Source organism: Nyctereutes procyonoides, unplaced genomic scaffold, assembly GCF_905146905.1.
Source record: "Nyctereutes procyonoides isolate TBG_1078 unplaced genomic scaffold, NYPRO_anot_genome, whole genome shotgun sequence".
In the NCBI taxonomy this organism is placed as follows: domain Eukaryota; kingdom Metazoa; phylum Chordata; class Mammalia; order Carnivora; family Canidae; genus Nyctereutes; species Nyctereutes procyonoides.
In genome coordinates, this window is record NW_026575126.1 from 46,209,913 (window position 1) to 46,224,442 (window position 14,530).

The 14,530-nt window shown below is 56.8% G+C and overlaps 1 protein-coding gene across 5 annotated transcripts in view; it reads left to right on the top strand.

The window, feature by feature from the left end:
• CLEC16A (C-type lectin domain containing 16A) overlaps positions 1-11,921 on the top strand; it is a 200,751-nt gene extending 188,830 nt beyond the window's left edge. For 4 of the 5 annotated variants that reach the window (XM_055341054.1, XM_055341056.1, XM_055341055.1 and 1 more), the window contains one exon: positions 8,654-11,921. In XM_055341054.1, the coding sequence (XP_055197029.1) occupies positions 8,654-9,009 (356 nt within the window). In that variant the 3' untranslated portion in view covers positions 9,010-11,921. Of the gene's footprint in view, positions 1-5,202; positions 5,325-8,653 lie in introns of all 5 variants that reach the window. The other variant, XM_055341059.1, reaches the window with a different exon arrangement.
• Positions 11,922-14,530: the final 2,609 nt, after the last annotated feature.

Genomic DNA, 14,530 nt, shown 5'->3' on the forward strand with positions numbered 1-14,530 from the left:
TGTGTTGTGTGCACCCCAACACACACGTACTTGAATTGCATTTTGGGTGAAGGTCTTTTCCTGGTGGAGCTGTGTATGCCTTTCTTTCATGTTTAAGAAGGTACGGACAGCAGCTAAGCAAACAAATGAGCCATGTACTTCTTTTTTTTTTTTTTTAAAGATTTTATTTATTTATTCATGATAGTCACAGAGAGAGAGAGAGAGAGAGAGAGAGAGAGGCAGAGACAGGCAGAGGGAGAAGCAGGCTCCATGCAGGGAGCCCGATGTGGGATTCGATCCTGGGTCTCCAGGATCATGCCCCGGGCCAAAGGCAGGCACTAAACCGCTGCGCCACCCAGGGATCCCGAGCCATGTACTTCTTTGCCTAAAACTAAAGCCAACAAAGACCCACAATCATCAAAATCAGGTCTGTACCGGCAGGTGTTCTCCTGAGCAAGGCCCCTGGGGCTTTGGCTCTGTACCTTCCCCTAGAGGCTCAGGGTCCCCACGATGCGAAGTTCTTTTCCCTTGGCCTCCCTCAACCCCTCTGTCCCCACCCCTACCCCCCCACCCCCCGCATGGTGCCAGTGACCTGTCTTCTCATCTCAGAAATGCAGGGGCTCTCAGCCTGGCTGTCAGGTAGCCAGGCGGTTCCAGTCGATAAGTGATGGTCGGGCTCTCCTGGGTGTCTGCCCCCATTCGGTGCGTCCCTGGCAGGACTGCAGAGGCAAGTGTGCAGGTCCCCATTTTTTATGCTGCCTGACAGTAAAAGCCTGAGGCCCAGCCTGTCTGTCCGAATCTCTGCAGACACTGAAATTACTCACACCCTGATGAAGGGCCAGCCTATCAGGCAGCTTGTACTTCACTCTGAACTGAGGACCCAGTTTTTGATCCCTAGAAAGAGAAAGCATCATAACCCACACGCTCCTCCCTGTCACAGGGACCCGGCTACAGGAGTCAGCTTCGTCCCCAGGACCACAGGCTGGGGTGGCAGGTCTTGGGAGGGCCACCATTCACTTGATCTCTCAATGGCAAACTTCCAGGCCAGGCTCCAGCTTCCTGGGTCCGTCCAGAGAACAGCACGTGAGGTTTCTGTGTTCCTCATAAGGGCAGGTCTACCTGGATGGTTCCACCATCACCAGGCCGTGCTCAGGAAGTGAAGGATGGAAGGGAGGCAGGTTTTGTCAGGATGAGTGCTCTTCAGCCAGTTTTCTGATTTGATGTCGGCCCGGAGTGGTGGCTCGGTGTTTAGGCTTCTGATTGGCACGGGCTGGCCCCGTGCTGCCTCCTCACCAGACTTTTCAACCGCAGGGCCTGGCCACAGTCGGCCTGAGGCGGCATCCTTGGAGGGCCAGTTGGGCAGCAGGACAAGCCAGGGCCTCTCCCCACAGCCCACCCAGCCTGGATAGCAGAAACAGCTGTGGCCCAGTCAAGGGGCCACTTGTCCTCCAAGTGGTTTTTGAGGACACAGAGCTGAATCAGAAGCATTCCTATCCCTGTACGTCCAGAGCCTCTGAGTCCAGGAAGTTCCCAGTGTGGAGAGCAGCTGCCAGGCCCTTTGCAGCCAGAATTAGCTCCCTTGGCCTCTTCGCTCTCAAAGCCACACTTTGCATGGGCAGGTGTTTGGTTGGGGAAGCAGACGAGAGATGCCGTCCGTCAAGGGACGAGACAGGCCCAGCTTTCTATGTCTCTGTGGTTTTGAAACCCAGAATTATCCAAGGATATCCCTGAAAGCCAGGGGTGAGCCTTACGCTATCCTAGCAGTAGCTAGAGCACGGGCACCTGCTGCATAGCGTCCCAAGAGGTGTACCGCCCCAGAGCACCTCCTAATCCCCCCGTGTGCCAGGCACTGTGCTCATAAACACTTGACAGACATCCCCTCACTGAGACTTGACATCCTGCACCTCACGCTGTACAGGGGAAGACACGGGAGCTTGGAAAGATCATACAACCTGGCCACGACAGTGCAGCTAGGAAGCAGAGACGCCCACACCTGAGCCCCAGCCTTGGCGGCTCCCCAACCCCTGTTCCACCCTCCCATGTAAGCCAGCAGAATATCCACCCAGCTGCTAATTCTGTCTCTGGGTGCCTCCGTGTGGCATCCCAGAGACCTGGGCCTCAGGGTCAGGTCTCCACTGGGGGCAGCCCGTGAAGTACATACATTTTTCCTTCCAGTGTGCGTGACTGCTCTAGATCCCCAATGAAAAGCCACAGCCCTTTCACAGAGACCCTAGTGACTGCAGTCCCAGTCAACCAAGACTGGGCTCTGTGGCCCCTGTGGACAGAATCCCGGGAGTCCCCCCAAATCAGTAACAGACCCCAGATGGCCCGACCTCCTCTGCCAGCCCAAGTGGGTTCATGCTCCCAATGAGGACATAAAACTCTATTGTTATGAGGTTGTCCTCCACCTCCACTGTCTGTCCAGCCCAGGGGACCTCGAGTTCTCTGCCTGGGTTTGCAAGAAGCACTTGTTTATCACAAATAGAGATTTTCTCAGCTGCCCTGTGACCTTGAGTCTGAGTGACTCAGGTTTTGTGGATATCAGACCTTATCTCACTAGGGTCTCTCCAAGGGTGGCCCTCACGTCCACCCTCTGTCTGCATCTTATCTACGCCAGCCTTGGGTCCCCTATCTCTGCTGTACTAACTTTTTCTAACCAAACAGGTTTTTGCTACGTGCAGTGCCAGAGACAGAGGGTAGTACAGTGTGGAACACACAGGCTAGCGACAAAGGAAAGGTACAAGGGGCTCCAGCAGCACAGAACAGCTGCAGGAGGGCCCGGCGGGCTCCCAGGGGCCACAGCACTGGAGACGGAAGCCAAAGGCAGAGGGGTTAATTAGGAGGGTGGCCTTTGGGTCTCACAGCCCCACCCCCACCCCCACCCCAGCTGTACCCGGCATCTGGTAGGAGACAAGTTGATTCCTTTTCCTGGTCTCCCTGGGGTCTACCAATAAATCCTGCCCTTCCACATACAGACCACAAGGGGCAGTTTATTTTTGAGGAACAGCCCCTGTGCCTGTGGGGGCCGAGGCCTCTGGCCCAGTGCTGGCAGAGGACCCCTCACTGCAGGGGGTGAGGGGGTCACCCAGGGGTTACTGCTTTGCCCTCTATGCTGTGAGCAGCTACTTCTGAGTCTCCTTCACATGCCAGGGACAGAGTGTGGATGCTTGTGAGCAGCTTTTTCACAAGCGCTAGACTCCAGATCAGGGCCACAAGACACCCACAGCTGAAGGAAAGATCACAGCTGAAATCCCTGATAACCAAAGAAACCAACTAGAAGGAGTTGAGAGCCAGAATATTTTACTTTCATCGTTATAATTATTTACCTGTTAAGGCTGTGCAGAAGGTATTACTGTCCAGTTTTAACACCTGGTGTGCGAATTGACCTGTTCCCCTTGTCCTTGAAAGAAAGTACAGTGAGACTACCCTAAGCCTTCCTGGGGGAAGCTGGTGCCCTGGTCCATGGCAATGTCCTGGGACCTGGTGTTGTGTCACCCACTTGTCCATTGCAGCTGCCCTGCTAGGCCTTAGCTTGCTCCCCACTAAGAAAATCACAGGGTTGGAATTTGCAGGATTTGGGGTTTTCTTTTTTTTTTTTTTTTCCTTAAACAGTTTATGGCTTTGAGAAGCTGAAATTGCAGAGGACATATGGCAGGAAAGAGAAAATAGACCCAATTTGGCACCAAATGTCGGGCCAGTAGGAATACTTTAGAAAACCTTTTTAGGTTACAGCTGTCACACACACACACATGCGCGTGTGCACATACACAGACAAATACACACTCATGCACACCCAGTGCACACGCTCACACACGTACTCTCTGTGTGGGGCTCAGATAAGAGAACTCCTCAGGGTACTAGAGCTCTGCGACCGGCTCTGTTGTGTTTCACACACGGTCTGGGTGAGCTGCTTTGAGAAAAGAACACTGTTAAAAAATGAAGTCAGCGTGACGGCCAGCCTGCTCTTTCCGTTGTCCGTTTTTAAGGCTCGTAGAATTATGAGCACTTTGACCTTCCCCCAAGGTTTTATAGGTAGAAGGAAGGATTTGGCTCCTGGAGGTCCAGTGTCGAGGCCTGGCAGGGGTGGGGTCCTACTTTGCGCATCCTCACCTGGTCCCTGGGCTGTCTGAACACATGACTTTCACCCCAGCGCACGGTTCCTTCCCTGTGCAGTGGGAGCCAGACAGCCCGAGACTGACCCCGTCACCAAACTCAGTTCCAAACTCAGAACAAAGCATGTTCTTTTCTCCCCAATTTTCTCCATAGCACTAATTTTTTTTTTAACCATGGTAAAATACACATACCGTAAAATGTACCGTCTTAACAACTGTTTAAGTATCCAGCCCCGCGCCATGGGGTATATTCACCTTGTGTTCTATGGCATTAATTTTCAGCTTTGCTTGAATCCCGAGTTTGTGTCAGAGATGACGGTTCCTTCCTTCCCAGGGAGATGCTCCTAACGTTTTTGTTTCAGCCGATTAGAACCCACCCTGGCCGCTCAGCACCTGGTCTCAGGCCTCCCTGCTGTGGCTCGGTCTTGGTTTCCAAAGGTTCAGACCAGCAGAGTGTCTCCTGGGCAGCGGCGCCCCGCGGCTGGGGAGGGGTCCTGGAGTGCCTCACCTGTCCAGGGCTTTCCCAGCCTTTCCCAGAACTGGCTGAGCTGCGCTCTTGGCTCCAGTGTGGTGACGTCAGGATCCACAGGCCTCATCAGTTGGGCTCAGAAACCTGCTGGATTCACGAGCCGGCTTGGCTCCCGTCCCCCAACCACACAGCCTTCCCTCCTCAGACCCAGAGACACAGGGCCTTCGCCCTCACTGCTGGTTCGCCTGTGGAACTGACCGGCAGCTCTGTCCTTCTGCCCCTGGAGGTTTCTCTCCGACAGACACTACGTGTTGCTGATGACCCTGAGTCTTTCCTTTCCAACAGGACTGAACCTTTGCTGTCTTTACCCTCAATTGAGCCCCACGAGTGAGCACACGATCCCTAGCTGTTGTGACAGTGCTCATCCTGGTGGGGCCGAGTGGGGGGTCTCACCTGCTTGGGGGGGGGCGTGTCTCCCCCTCCCCCAGCTATCACAAGCACCTGCTGGTGCCCCGCCACACTTCCCTCGCGCTCTCGTCCGTGCTTGGCGTCCGTCACTGCGCTGTACCCCCCTCTCCGTGTCACCTTTCTCTGTCCCATTGTTAAAGGCTTTCTATGACCTGTCGCTGTGTTTCCCTCTAGTCAGGAGTGGCAGGAAAGGACGCCGGCGAGTGTTCAGCCTGTCGGAGGCCGACAGTCACGGCGGCCACTGGGTTTAGTGCTTCGAACGGCAGCTGTCGCAGCAACTCTCGCAGGCAACTCAGGCAGGTCTCGTCCGTTAGCCTGCTCGGCCCACACGGCAAGCCCGGCCTCGCTAGGCCTCGGGGGACCATCTCCCCAGCTTCCCCAATGCCCGTTCTTCCGTCCCCTTCCGGCCTCACCTGGGCTGGGGACCAGATCCCCAGGCCCCGAGCCTCGAGCAGCCTGGAAACACTGTCCTTCTCCGGGGACTACCGAGCTGGTGGGGTTCTCCAGCCCAGCCCCTCGGGGGGGGGGCCCCCTGGGTTAAGCCATCAGGGTTGAGCAGTGGAATTTGCAAAAAAAAAAAAACAACCAGGAAGTCAGCTAGGTTCTTTTTTTTCTTCCCCACCCACCACTGCCCCCCCCCCCCCCCCCCCGGCCCTGCTCAAAGCCCAGTAGTAGATTTAGTCCCACCTCAGCCAGGAGCCAAAGCCATCAACCTGACAGGCACAGGCGGTGGCCACTCCACCGTCCCCCACTCTTATATCCAGTGCTCCAGGGTGGCCACTGATGCTGGTCTATGGGCTGCTGACCCAAGCCTGCATGCCTGTGGCAGCATAGGGCCCCTTACTGTGGGCTGCCCCTCCTTCATCCCCTTGCTCCCTTTAGAGTTTCCCTTGTGGGCCTCCCACTTGCCAATCAGGAGCCTTTTGCGTTCTTTTGCATTTCGAAGCTGCTTCCTCTGAGCTCTGCTTCTTCCCTGCTATGCTCTGCTCCTCCACCCCCACCCCCACCCCGCCGACCACCACTCAGTTCCCCTCTCCCAGCCTGAGTGCGGCAACCCCAAAGGTTTCCTGGAAACTGTCACTTGGCAAGGGCCAGCTGAGCCCCTACCCCAAAGCCGGAGATCAGCTTCTGGAGGGTACTGGCTGGGGACCTGGGGACCTGCTGCCTCAGTCTTACCTATGGGCAAAGTGCGGGAGGCTGAGCATCTCTCACGGAAACCTGGACACCCAGGACTCTCCACTCTTCTCCCTGGCTCCTGGCCAGGAAACCAGAATGTTCTTCAAATCTCTCATTCTTGGCCAGGCCCCTACCTGTGGCCTCTGAGCCAGAAACACCAGCAGGCAGGCAAAACCAAGGGCTCAGCAGTTACCTTTGCCCTGAACGAGAAAGTGTGTCCTGGTTGGATTATTTTCCTCTGGTGAAAAAGTTCTTTTTCATCCCCCTGGGCCCCTGGAATGGATATATTTGTAGACCACATTCAGGAAGCACTTCTTAGTTTAAAAAAAAAAAATCTAGAGTTGGGGGTGATGAGTGAGAGGTTATTTTTTTCCTATAAAAAAATCGAAAAAGGCTATTTTTAAGGCGAAAAACCCCCTAGAGCCTTTTAATAAAATTGTTCTTTTCTCAAGGAAGAAACCAATTTTGTGTGTGTGTGGTATTGTTTGTTGTTTTTTAAATATATTTAATGGCACATTTCCCTTATCCTTGTTGATGCTCATTACTGAAAACCCCATCATGGACCAGGGAAAGAGATTTGCCAGCTCTTTTGAATATCTGCATGCAAATGCAGACTTGAGCAAAGAGGGAATTCTTACATAGAAGTTTCATGAGAACGTGAAGGAAATGCTTGGCAGCATTTCTGAGCTGCCTTGTCAGCAGCTGAGCTTACGTGTGGATCCATAGGTGCATAGGCCCGTAGGCGTGCCCACCCTCACGGGGGCAGGTGAGCCCCCACAGGGACCCACGTGCTCCGAGGAGCAGCAGACAGATCTCACGGGACCAGAGTGGGAGCCTGCACGTGGAAGGCCGTCCATGCTGCAGGGACGTCCTTGCTGAATGGAGCAAATTCAGTGAGATTCAGAGAAACCAGAGTGCGCGTGGAGTGTTTGTTTACTCAGCGTTTCTGGCCTCAGCTCATACCCCAAATCACATTTTCCACTAGTGCTCACCACCACCCCTGCCCGCCCACCCCCGGAGCAAGGACAGACCCAAAGCCCCATGCAGTGGTTTCCTCTGTGCCTCATTTCTCTTATTTTAAAAGAAGAAAAACAAAAACAAAACACAATGATAATAAAAGGAAGGAAAATCAAAAGGCCTTAGAAAGGAGTCATCCGGGATCTTTGAGAGCTGGCCTTGCCCAGGAGCCTTGAGGGAAGAAATGCCGTCGTATTCTCTGGGAAACTCAGTCTGTTGCTTGTGCTTTCTCTCCACGGTGGGGATTCTCTTCCTCTCCCGCATCCCATTCTCTATGCCCTACGGTTTTCTTTTGCTCTTGGTTTTCCCGTTCTCTCGCTGTATGTTTAGTTTGCAGTTCTGTTTTGTTTTGGCTTAACTTTAAAGAGGAAAAAAAAAAACACCAATCTAACGTGAATCAAATCGAACAGAACCTATTGACCATCCTTCCCAGGGTCCAGAGAGGTTCCCAGGGTCCAGAGAGGTTTCCGACTCACGGCTCGACACCCCGTCATCAGTATCTTCTGCTGATGCCTTGTCACCCCCAAGATCTGTACAAATGAGATATTTGCTTTCTGAGCGAGATGCGCTGGGCCTTCTTGTCGATGCTTTCAGATTACTGGCGCTTAAAGCCTGGAAGATGCTTTTCCACTGTGAGCGCCAATCTCGGCTCTGTTCCTATCCAGGCAGACTCGCCATTGGAAAGCAAGATAAGCCATTTGCCTGTAATCTAATCAAGGATTTTGAAAAGCACCAGAAAAAGAAATTTCCACTCCAAAAATAACCGCACTGGGCGGAGCCTCAGCCTGCCTTCCTCCTGCCTGGTGGTTTCTCTCCGTGACCCCTATAAGGGACACTCAGGATGGGAATGGCCCCCTTCTGGGTGCTAACTGAGCTCCTAGAGAAGGAGCAGGAGACAAACCACGGTCTGAGGTTTTGGTTTGGTTTTGCAAGCTGAAAAGTTCCATAGACTTCCTTTTTATTGGTGTTTTCTTTTGTTTTTTAATATCACAGAGTTCCCTCTTGGACAAATGCTACCAAGTGTAGGCTCTGGAGATGGCCTGAAGTGATAAGCACACCCAAGCCCATTTCCTCCCTAAACACATATTGAATCCCTGGGCAGGTGGTCCAAGACTCTCCCTAATGGAGAGCCCGCCTGGGCCACTTCCTGGCGACATAATCTGCCCATTGATTTTGCACAAGCTCCTAATTGTTCTCTCACATCCCAAGTCAGGGGAACCCTGGGCCCTGGCTGATTTCTCCCCAGGCCCAGGTAAGAGTGGATTTACCAGCTCCTGTGTCCCCAGAAGGAGGAAGTGGAGACAAGCTGTCCCCCCAGCACCACCATCTCCCACCCAGATTTCCCCGGTGTCCAGGACGGGAGCAGAGGGTGCCAGCGTGAGCAGACTAGCTCGGGACTAAGTGTACCCTTGTTCTTTCTCCCCCCACCCAGATGACCCCATAACTATGGAACAGCCTCCACCTAATCTTCCCAGCCAGTTGGTGATCGTCAACGAAACGGAAGCAGATGCCAGGCCCAGCAGGAGCCTGGCAAGGAGCGCAGACGTAGAGACAGTCAACCTGTCCCCCAGCCTCATCCCCGCCCAGCAGCCCACCATCTCCCTGCTCTGTGAGGACACTGCCGACACACTGAGCGTGGAGTCGCTGACCCTCGTCCCTCCCGTCGACCCCCACAGCCTCCACACCCTCACCGGGATCCCTCTACCACCCACACCGGCCGTAGCGGGCACAGTGAAGCCAGGCGAGGAGGCCGCAGGCCCAGAGCCGGCGGGCCCCACCGAGCACTGAGTGGGCACCGTGTGGCCTCCCCTTGTGTGTGTGGCCCCGCTGGTAGGGACCCGGTACAGCTCAGAGACACATGGGGAGCACCCGCAGCCCCCCGTGGCCCCAGTCACCACCGCTGCTGTCTTTCCTTGCACTCTTTTACTCCGTTTGAATTCCTGTTTCACTCTGCACCTCTCGGAGAGCAGGCTGGACCCAGTGGAGAACGTGGTGAGCCCGGATGATGAGGTGCTGCCTTGGGGAGGAGCTTGGCCTCCTGGTCTCAGAGCCCCATGACCCCGGGGTGGCAGGACCCCACCCCCTCTCTCCATCAGCCAGCCGCTCCAGTCTGGAAGCTTCTTGGCCATCACACCCAGTGTGCACGGAACAATTGGACCAAGTCACTTTGGGTAGAGATTTGTAGAGAAACAAACTTCGATAAGCATCTCCTTTGGATATTTATTTCCGCTTTTGGCAGCAGATGAAAAGCATTTATTTAAAAAGTGTTTAAAAAGAAAAAAAAGTCCAAAAAAATCCTCAACCCTTAAGGTTTGACGTCATGCTAACAGTATAATATTACTGTAAAGATTTCATTTTCGTTTTTCCTCGAACTTCCCAGTGTTTTGTTCAGGAGCTCTTAGTTTGGCTTTCCCCGTTTCCTTACCTCACTGCCACTCGCTAATTCTGCAAGCCTGTGGAATGATAAAGTACCTTCCTGGAAAGTTTAGATTATTTTTTAAACAAAGATAAAGGAGATACATGTATTCTCAGGTATACCCAGAGCTGAGAGAGCCAAATGTTTCTCTGTCCTGGTAGCCAAGGCGCCCGTCGTTTCCCGAAAGATCTTCCTAGGAAAGGGGCCAGTGCAGCCAACTCCCCTCTCAGGACCCATCCTTCATCTCTCCAGACTCAAACCAGTCTGGACGGCATCCCGGCGTCACCTTCAGTTGTTGCCACCTCTCTTTGTCTGGAAAGAACCATTTGGGACCACGCAGACTCTGGCCCTGTGACCGTGATGGGGGGAAAAAAAAGCCGCAGAGGCCATCCTCCGTGGCCACATGTGTGCGCACAGGCTGGTGTGTGGGGCGACGCCCGGGGGCCAGGTCCCACCTGCTGCAGGGTCAGGTCCTGTCTCGACCTTGTCCCGGGAGCTCAAATGTGCCGCTCTCCCTCTCAGCCACTGCTGCAGAGACACAGGCTTATTTTTCAAATGAAAACTCCACGGTTGCTTCATTTGAGCTGGACGCACGTGCAGGCCAGTTGTCCGACAAATCTCATCGAGCACCTCCGCCGTCCCTCCGCTTAGCCAGGCACAGCCACACGACCCTCGCCTCTCTCTGGTCAGCACTAAGACTGTCCAAACTTTCTTCCCTGTGTGCCCACCAGGAGTGCCAGCACACGGGCCCGGCTATCAGGGTGCCCCCGGGAGGCGCTCCGAGTGCTCACCCTCTGCCTAGTCAAAGAAAGAAACTCGGTGGTCCTGCAGAGAGGGCCGTGGTCCCCATGGGGACAGGGCTGTCTGTCATCAGAAGCCCTTTGCGTAGGTGTGCCCACCCAGCTTCAACGGGGGAGGGACCCAGCTCAGAAAAGAAGGCCGTGTAGGCAGAAATTTCAGGGACCTCGGGGGGCAGGGATAAGCCGTGACCATCACGAGAGCCCCCCTCCCAGGGAGGAGAGGCAGGTGGGGTGGAAGAAGGGGCCAGCGGGTCAATGAGGAGAAAGGACAGGTCATCGGGCCGCAGGTGCCAGCCGCTGGCCGCATGTTCCACTTGATCTTTTGCTTGGACGTCAGAGCAGGCCGGTGCTCTGGCCTAGCAGTGGCTCCGGGGCAGCAGAGATGCCGGAAGGCAAGTCCTCTCCCAGCCCAGTGATGTTAGCGTAAAGAGCAAGCCCCTGCGGTGGACCCAAGCCCCTCTCTGGGCCCCCCATCCTGCCATCTGAAACCCGTGGCTCCGATTGTCATCACACTGCCCGAGCCGTGAGGAGGAGGAGAAGTTGGGGACAGTGTGGCCGGAGGAGCTCGGCAGCCTTGCCAGGGCCCAGACAGTGCAGCGCTCAGCCCAGCCTCCGGGACCAGTTGAACAAAAGGTGCTGGTTGCCGAGGACAGGACTGTCCCCGAGCGGGGCCTGCAGTGTTGGTCCTGCAGCTCCCCCAGTGGGCCGTGAGGGGTGGGACGGGCGCTGCCCTGACCCCGGGCGAGCAGGAGGCGTACATACATCCTCGGGTGAGGATGGGGTCTGGAGGCGTCTTGGCTCTGATGAAGGACCTGCCTTGCTAGGTCGTGACCGTCCTGGTGGCAGTGAGCACACTGAGTCTTCAGGAGCACCCCCAAAACCTAACGGCAGGGCTGCCTCTCGCTGAAGGTCAGATGGGGTGAGGCCGAGAGGTCTCTCGGGGACCAGCCCCAAAGCCGCAGCAAGAATGTGGGGGCGGGAGGAGGGCCTTCTCCGCTACCTTCGCCTCCACCCACCCTGTCTGCCACCTGCCCGGTGGAGGGAGCTTCCCCACCTAAGCCTCCGCGTTAGCAAGCACCCCTCCCCAGGCAGGAGTGAAGAGACATACCTCTTTAAAGACATACACTAGATTTCTCTAAGGTCTCAAGATGCACTGTTAAGTACAAAGGCACGGCGCGAACGGATTCTCATCTTCTCTAGATGCAATAAATAAGAAATATTTAATGTAGTCGTGTTGACGCTGGGCATAAGTTATCAGGGTTCCTTATGTTCCTCTGAGGTGAAAATATGTAAATAATTCTCGTCCCAAGGAAGAGCCAGGGTTGGGAAACCCTCATGCTTCTGGGCCAAGGGCCCGTTCCAGGGAAGTACCTGCTCTCGCCAGCGTGACTCATGTTCTGTGGGCACTGAACACAAGGGTGGAAATGAAAACTGGAACTTCCTGGTAAATTTGAACTTGGCAATAAAAGAGAAAAAGTTACCAAGGATGTGGCTGCTGCTCCGTGGTGCTGGGGTAGGGAGGCTGTGGCCCAGCAGTGGAAAGGTTCTCTGCAGCCTGACCCCATGGCCCCTGGCAGCTGCTCGGTGGCCTGCAGTGGCCCCAGGGCCTCTCCCTGCCCCCACCCAGGTAGTCCCCTCCCCAGCTCCCGATGGGGTGGGGGTGGCGGGCCCGGCAGGAAAGCTCAGGTGCAGCTGGCTGCCCTGAGAGGGTGCTCCAGGCCCAGCCAGCCACAGTGAGCCCCGTCCGTGCTGTGTGCGTCCCCCCACCCCGTGGGCAAGCCTCAGGTCCTGCATCCGTGGGGTGCGGTCGTGACAGGCCTAACCCTGTGGGGCAAGCACACGGCCTGGGCCAGGAGGGCCAGGGATCCTCGGCGTCACTGCTCCCTCATGCTGCGGGGCCGGGGAAGTGGGAGCCCAGGGCTCCCCAGCAGGGACAGTCTGGTGAAGTCTGTACTGGGGCAGGCACTGTCCCGGAACACATCGACACGCACCCCTGGAAACGGAATGGGTTCACAGGTTCTCCGGCTTAAACCCGGCGCAGAAGCAGGCAGGGGCTTCTGGGCCTTGAGGTAAAACCCGAACTGAGCCCAGAACATAAACGGGACACGCGCCTCGTGCCAAGAGTCGAGGCATTTCTGGCAGAAGGTGGCAGCTGCTGCTGAGGGTGGGCTCAGTTCCCCGATGTCCGCCCGTGAGGCCGGGGGCTGCGCAGGCATGGGGGGCGGTCCCTGGGCCGAGCTTGGATCCTGCCACCAGGATCCGTCCCGGATGCCCAGCGCCGGGCCAGGCCTGCCACTTCACCCGTCCCCAGAGTCGCCCTGCCTCGCAAGCACGTGGGCACTCACGTGTTTCCGTGACCTCAGTTTAGAAAAAGGAACTTGCTGGGAGGATACTCCGGGAGAAGGGGGACGACAGGCCTGGGGAGTGAGGGGCGGGCAGCCCTGGGGACAGCAGCTGTTGGGGACCCCCTCCAGAGGGTCTCCGGGCCAGCCGAGGGCCAGGCCTGCAGGGTGTGGAGAGAGACCCGGGGAAGTGGGGGGCGAAGGGCAGGTGCCGGCAACACGGCGTTGCCTCCGCGCAAATGAGCCCCCAGAGGCCCAGTGGGGCCCAGCCACCTTCCCAGGGCCCCAGGTGCACATTCCAGGCCTGTGTGCTCGTGCTGTGCACGCCACCCAGGACCCTGGCTGCCGGGCCAAGTGCCCCTGGGAAGGGGGGGTGAAGCAGTGGTTCGCAGGCTTCGGGCACTGGAACCATCTGGAACTCTTATTCCCGAACACAGCCGTGCGCTGCAGCTGGCCATGCAGGGGCTGCTCCGTGAGCAGTGGCGCTTAGGGCAATGCCGGCGTCGCAGGAGGCGAATCTGGAGCGAGACTCACGCTCGGCAGGCTTGTGGCCGTGGCCGTGGCCATGGCCATGTCCCCTCCCTGCCGCCAGGGTCTCCTCGTCTGCAAAGTGAGGACAGGACTGAGCCTGCCTCGTGGGTCATCAGGCAGAGTGCTCAGCTCAGGGCGGGGACCTGGGGCCCTGGGGGGCGCTCTGGGCTTGACACCCTCAGTGATGGCTTCCCCTACCCTCTTCCTAGCCCAGGTGTAAACCCAGGACCTGGGGCTCAGGCCCCCAGGAGCAGGGCTCATGCAGTGGGGCTCATGCAGTGACCTGGGACTAGTTGCTTTACATTTGCGTCCTGGGTTCCTGCGTGTAAGGCAGTGAGGATCCCCCGCACCAGATTCAGAGGCTGCACCCGGGGCGCCCTGCACCCTCGGGGTGCCTCGCAGGAGTCCAACAGGAGGTGAGGCCTTCGGGGGCCCTGCCTCTTGGAGGTGCCTGGCAGGCCTGTCCCTGCCTCTTCCCTCACCGGACGGCGCCTGGCAGGTGGAGGAGCAGGTGAGGGTGGGCGGGCAGCGTCCTCCCAGCCCATGACCTCAGGTCCCGCATTCAGGGAAGCCAGCTTCCCGGCCGGCCGCCTGCTGGAAACCCCCTTCCCCTCCTGTCCTGACACCTCGTGGCACTTCAGAGCCGTGGGAAAAAACCCTCCACAGCTAAAGTGCTTCTCTCCAAAGGAAGGTAGGTCTGAATCAGCAAGACAGGAACACGTGGGGCTTCCCAGGAATGTACTGGAGTGTGCAGAGCTGGGCAGGGAGTTGGGGGCACTACATGAGGCCTCCTCTGCCCTTCAGGCACCTCACCCACCCCAGGACCTTAGCACAGCCGCTCTGGCCCCTGCCCGCCCTCCTCCCGGGCCACATCCCCCCGGTGTAGCCTGATTTCCCCGCAGACGCCCGCCTGGACACACCTGAACTGTCACTTCCCCGACTCCTGACTGACCTCGTAGACTCTACGTGTTTTGAAAGGGAGAGACTTGTCCGCTGGAAACCAAAACACAAAACCAGCACCACTTACTGTATTTGTTTCCCGGGGCCACGCCGTAACAAGTGACCACGCACGGGGTGGCTCGCAGCAGCGGCGGCAGCGTGTTCGCACTGGTCTGGAGCCCGGGGGTCTGAGATCAAGGGGTAGGCTGAGCTGGTTTCCTCTGGGGGCTCAGGGAGCACACACACACCACGGGTCACAGCGTGGTGCCAGCCATGGGTTT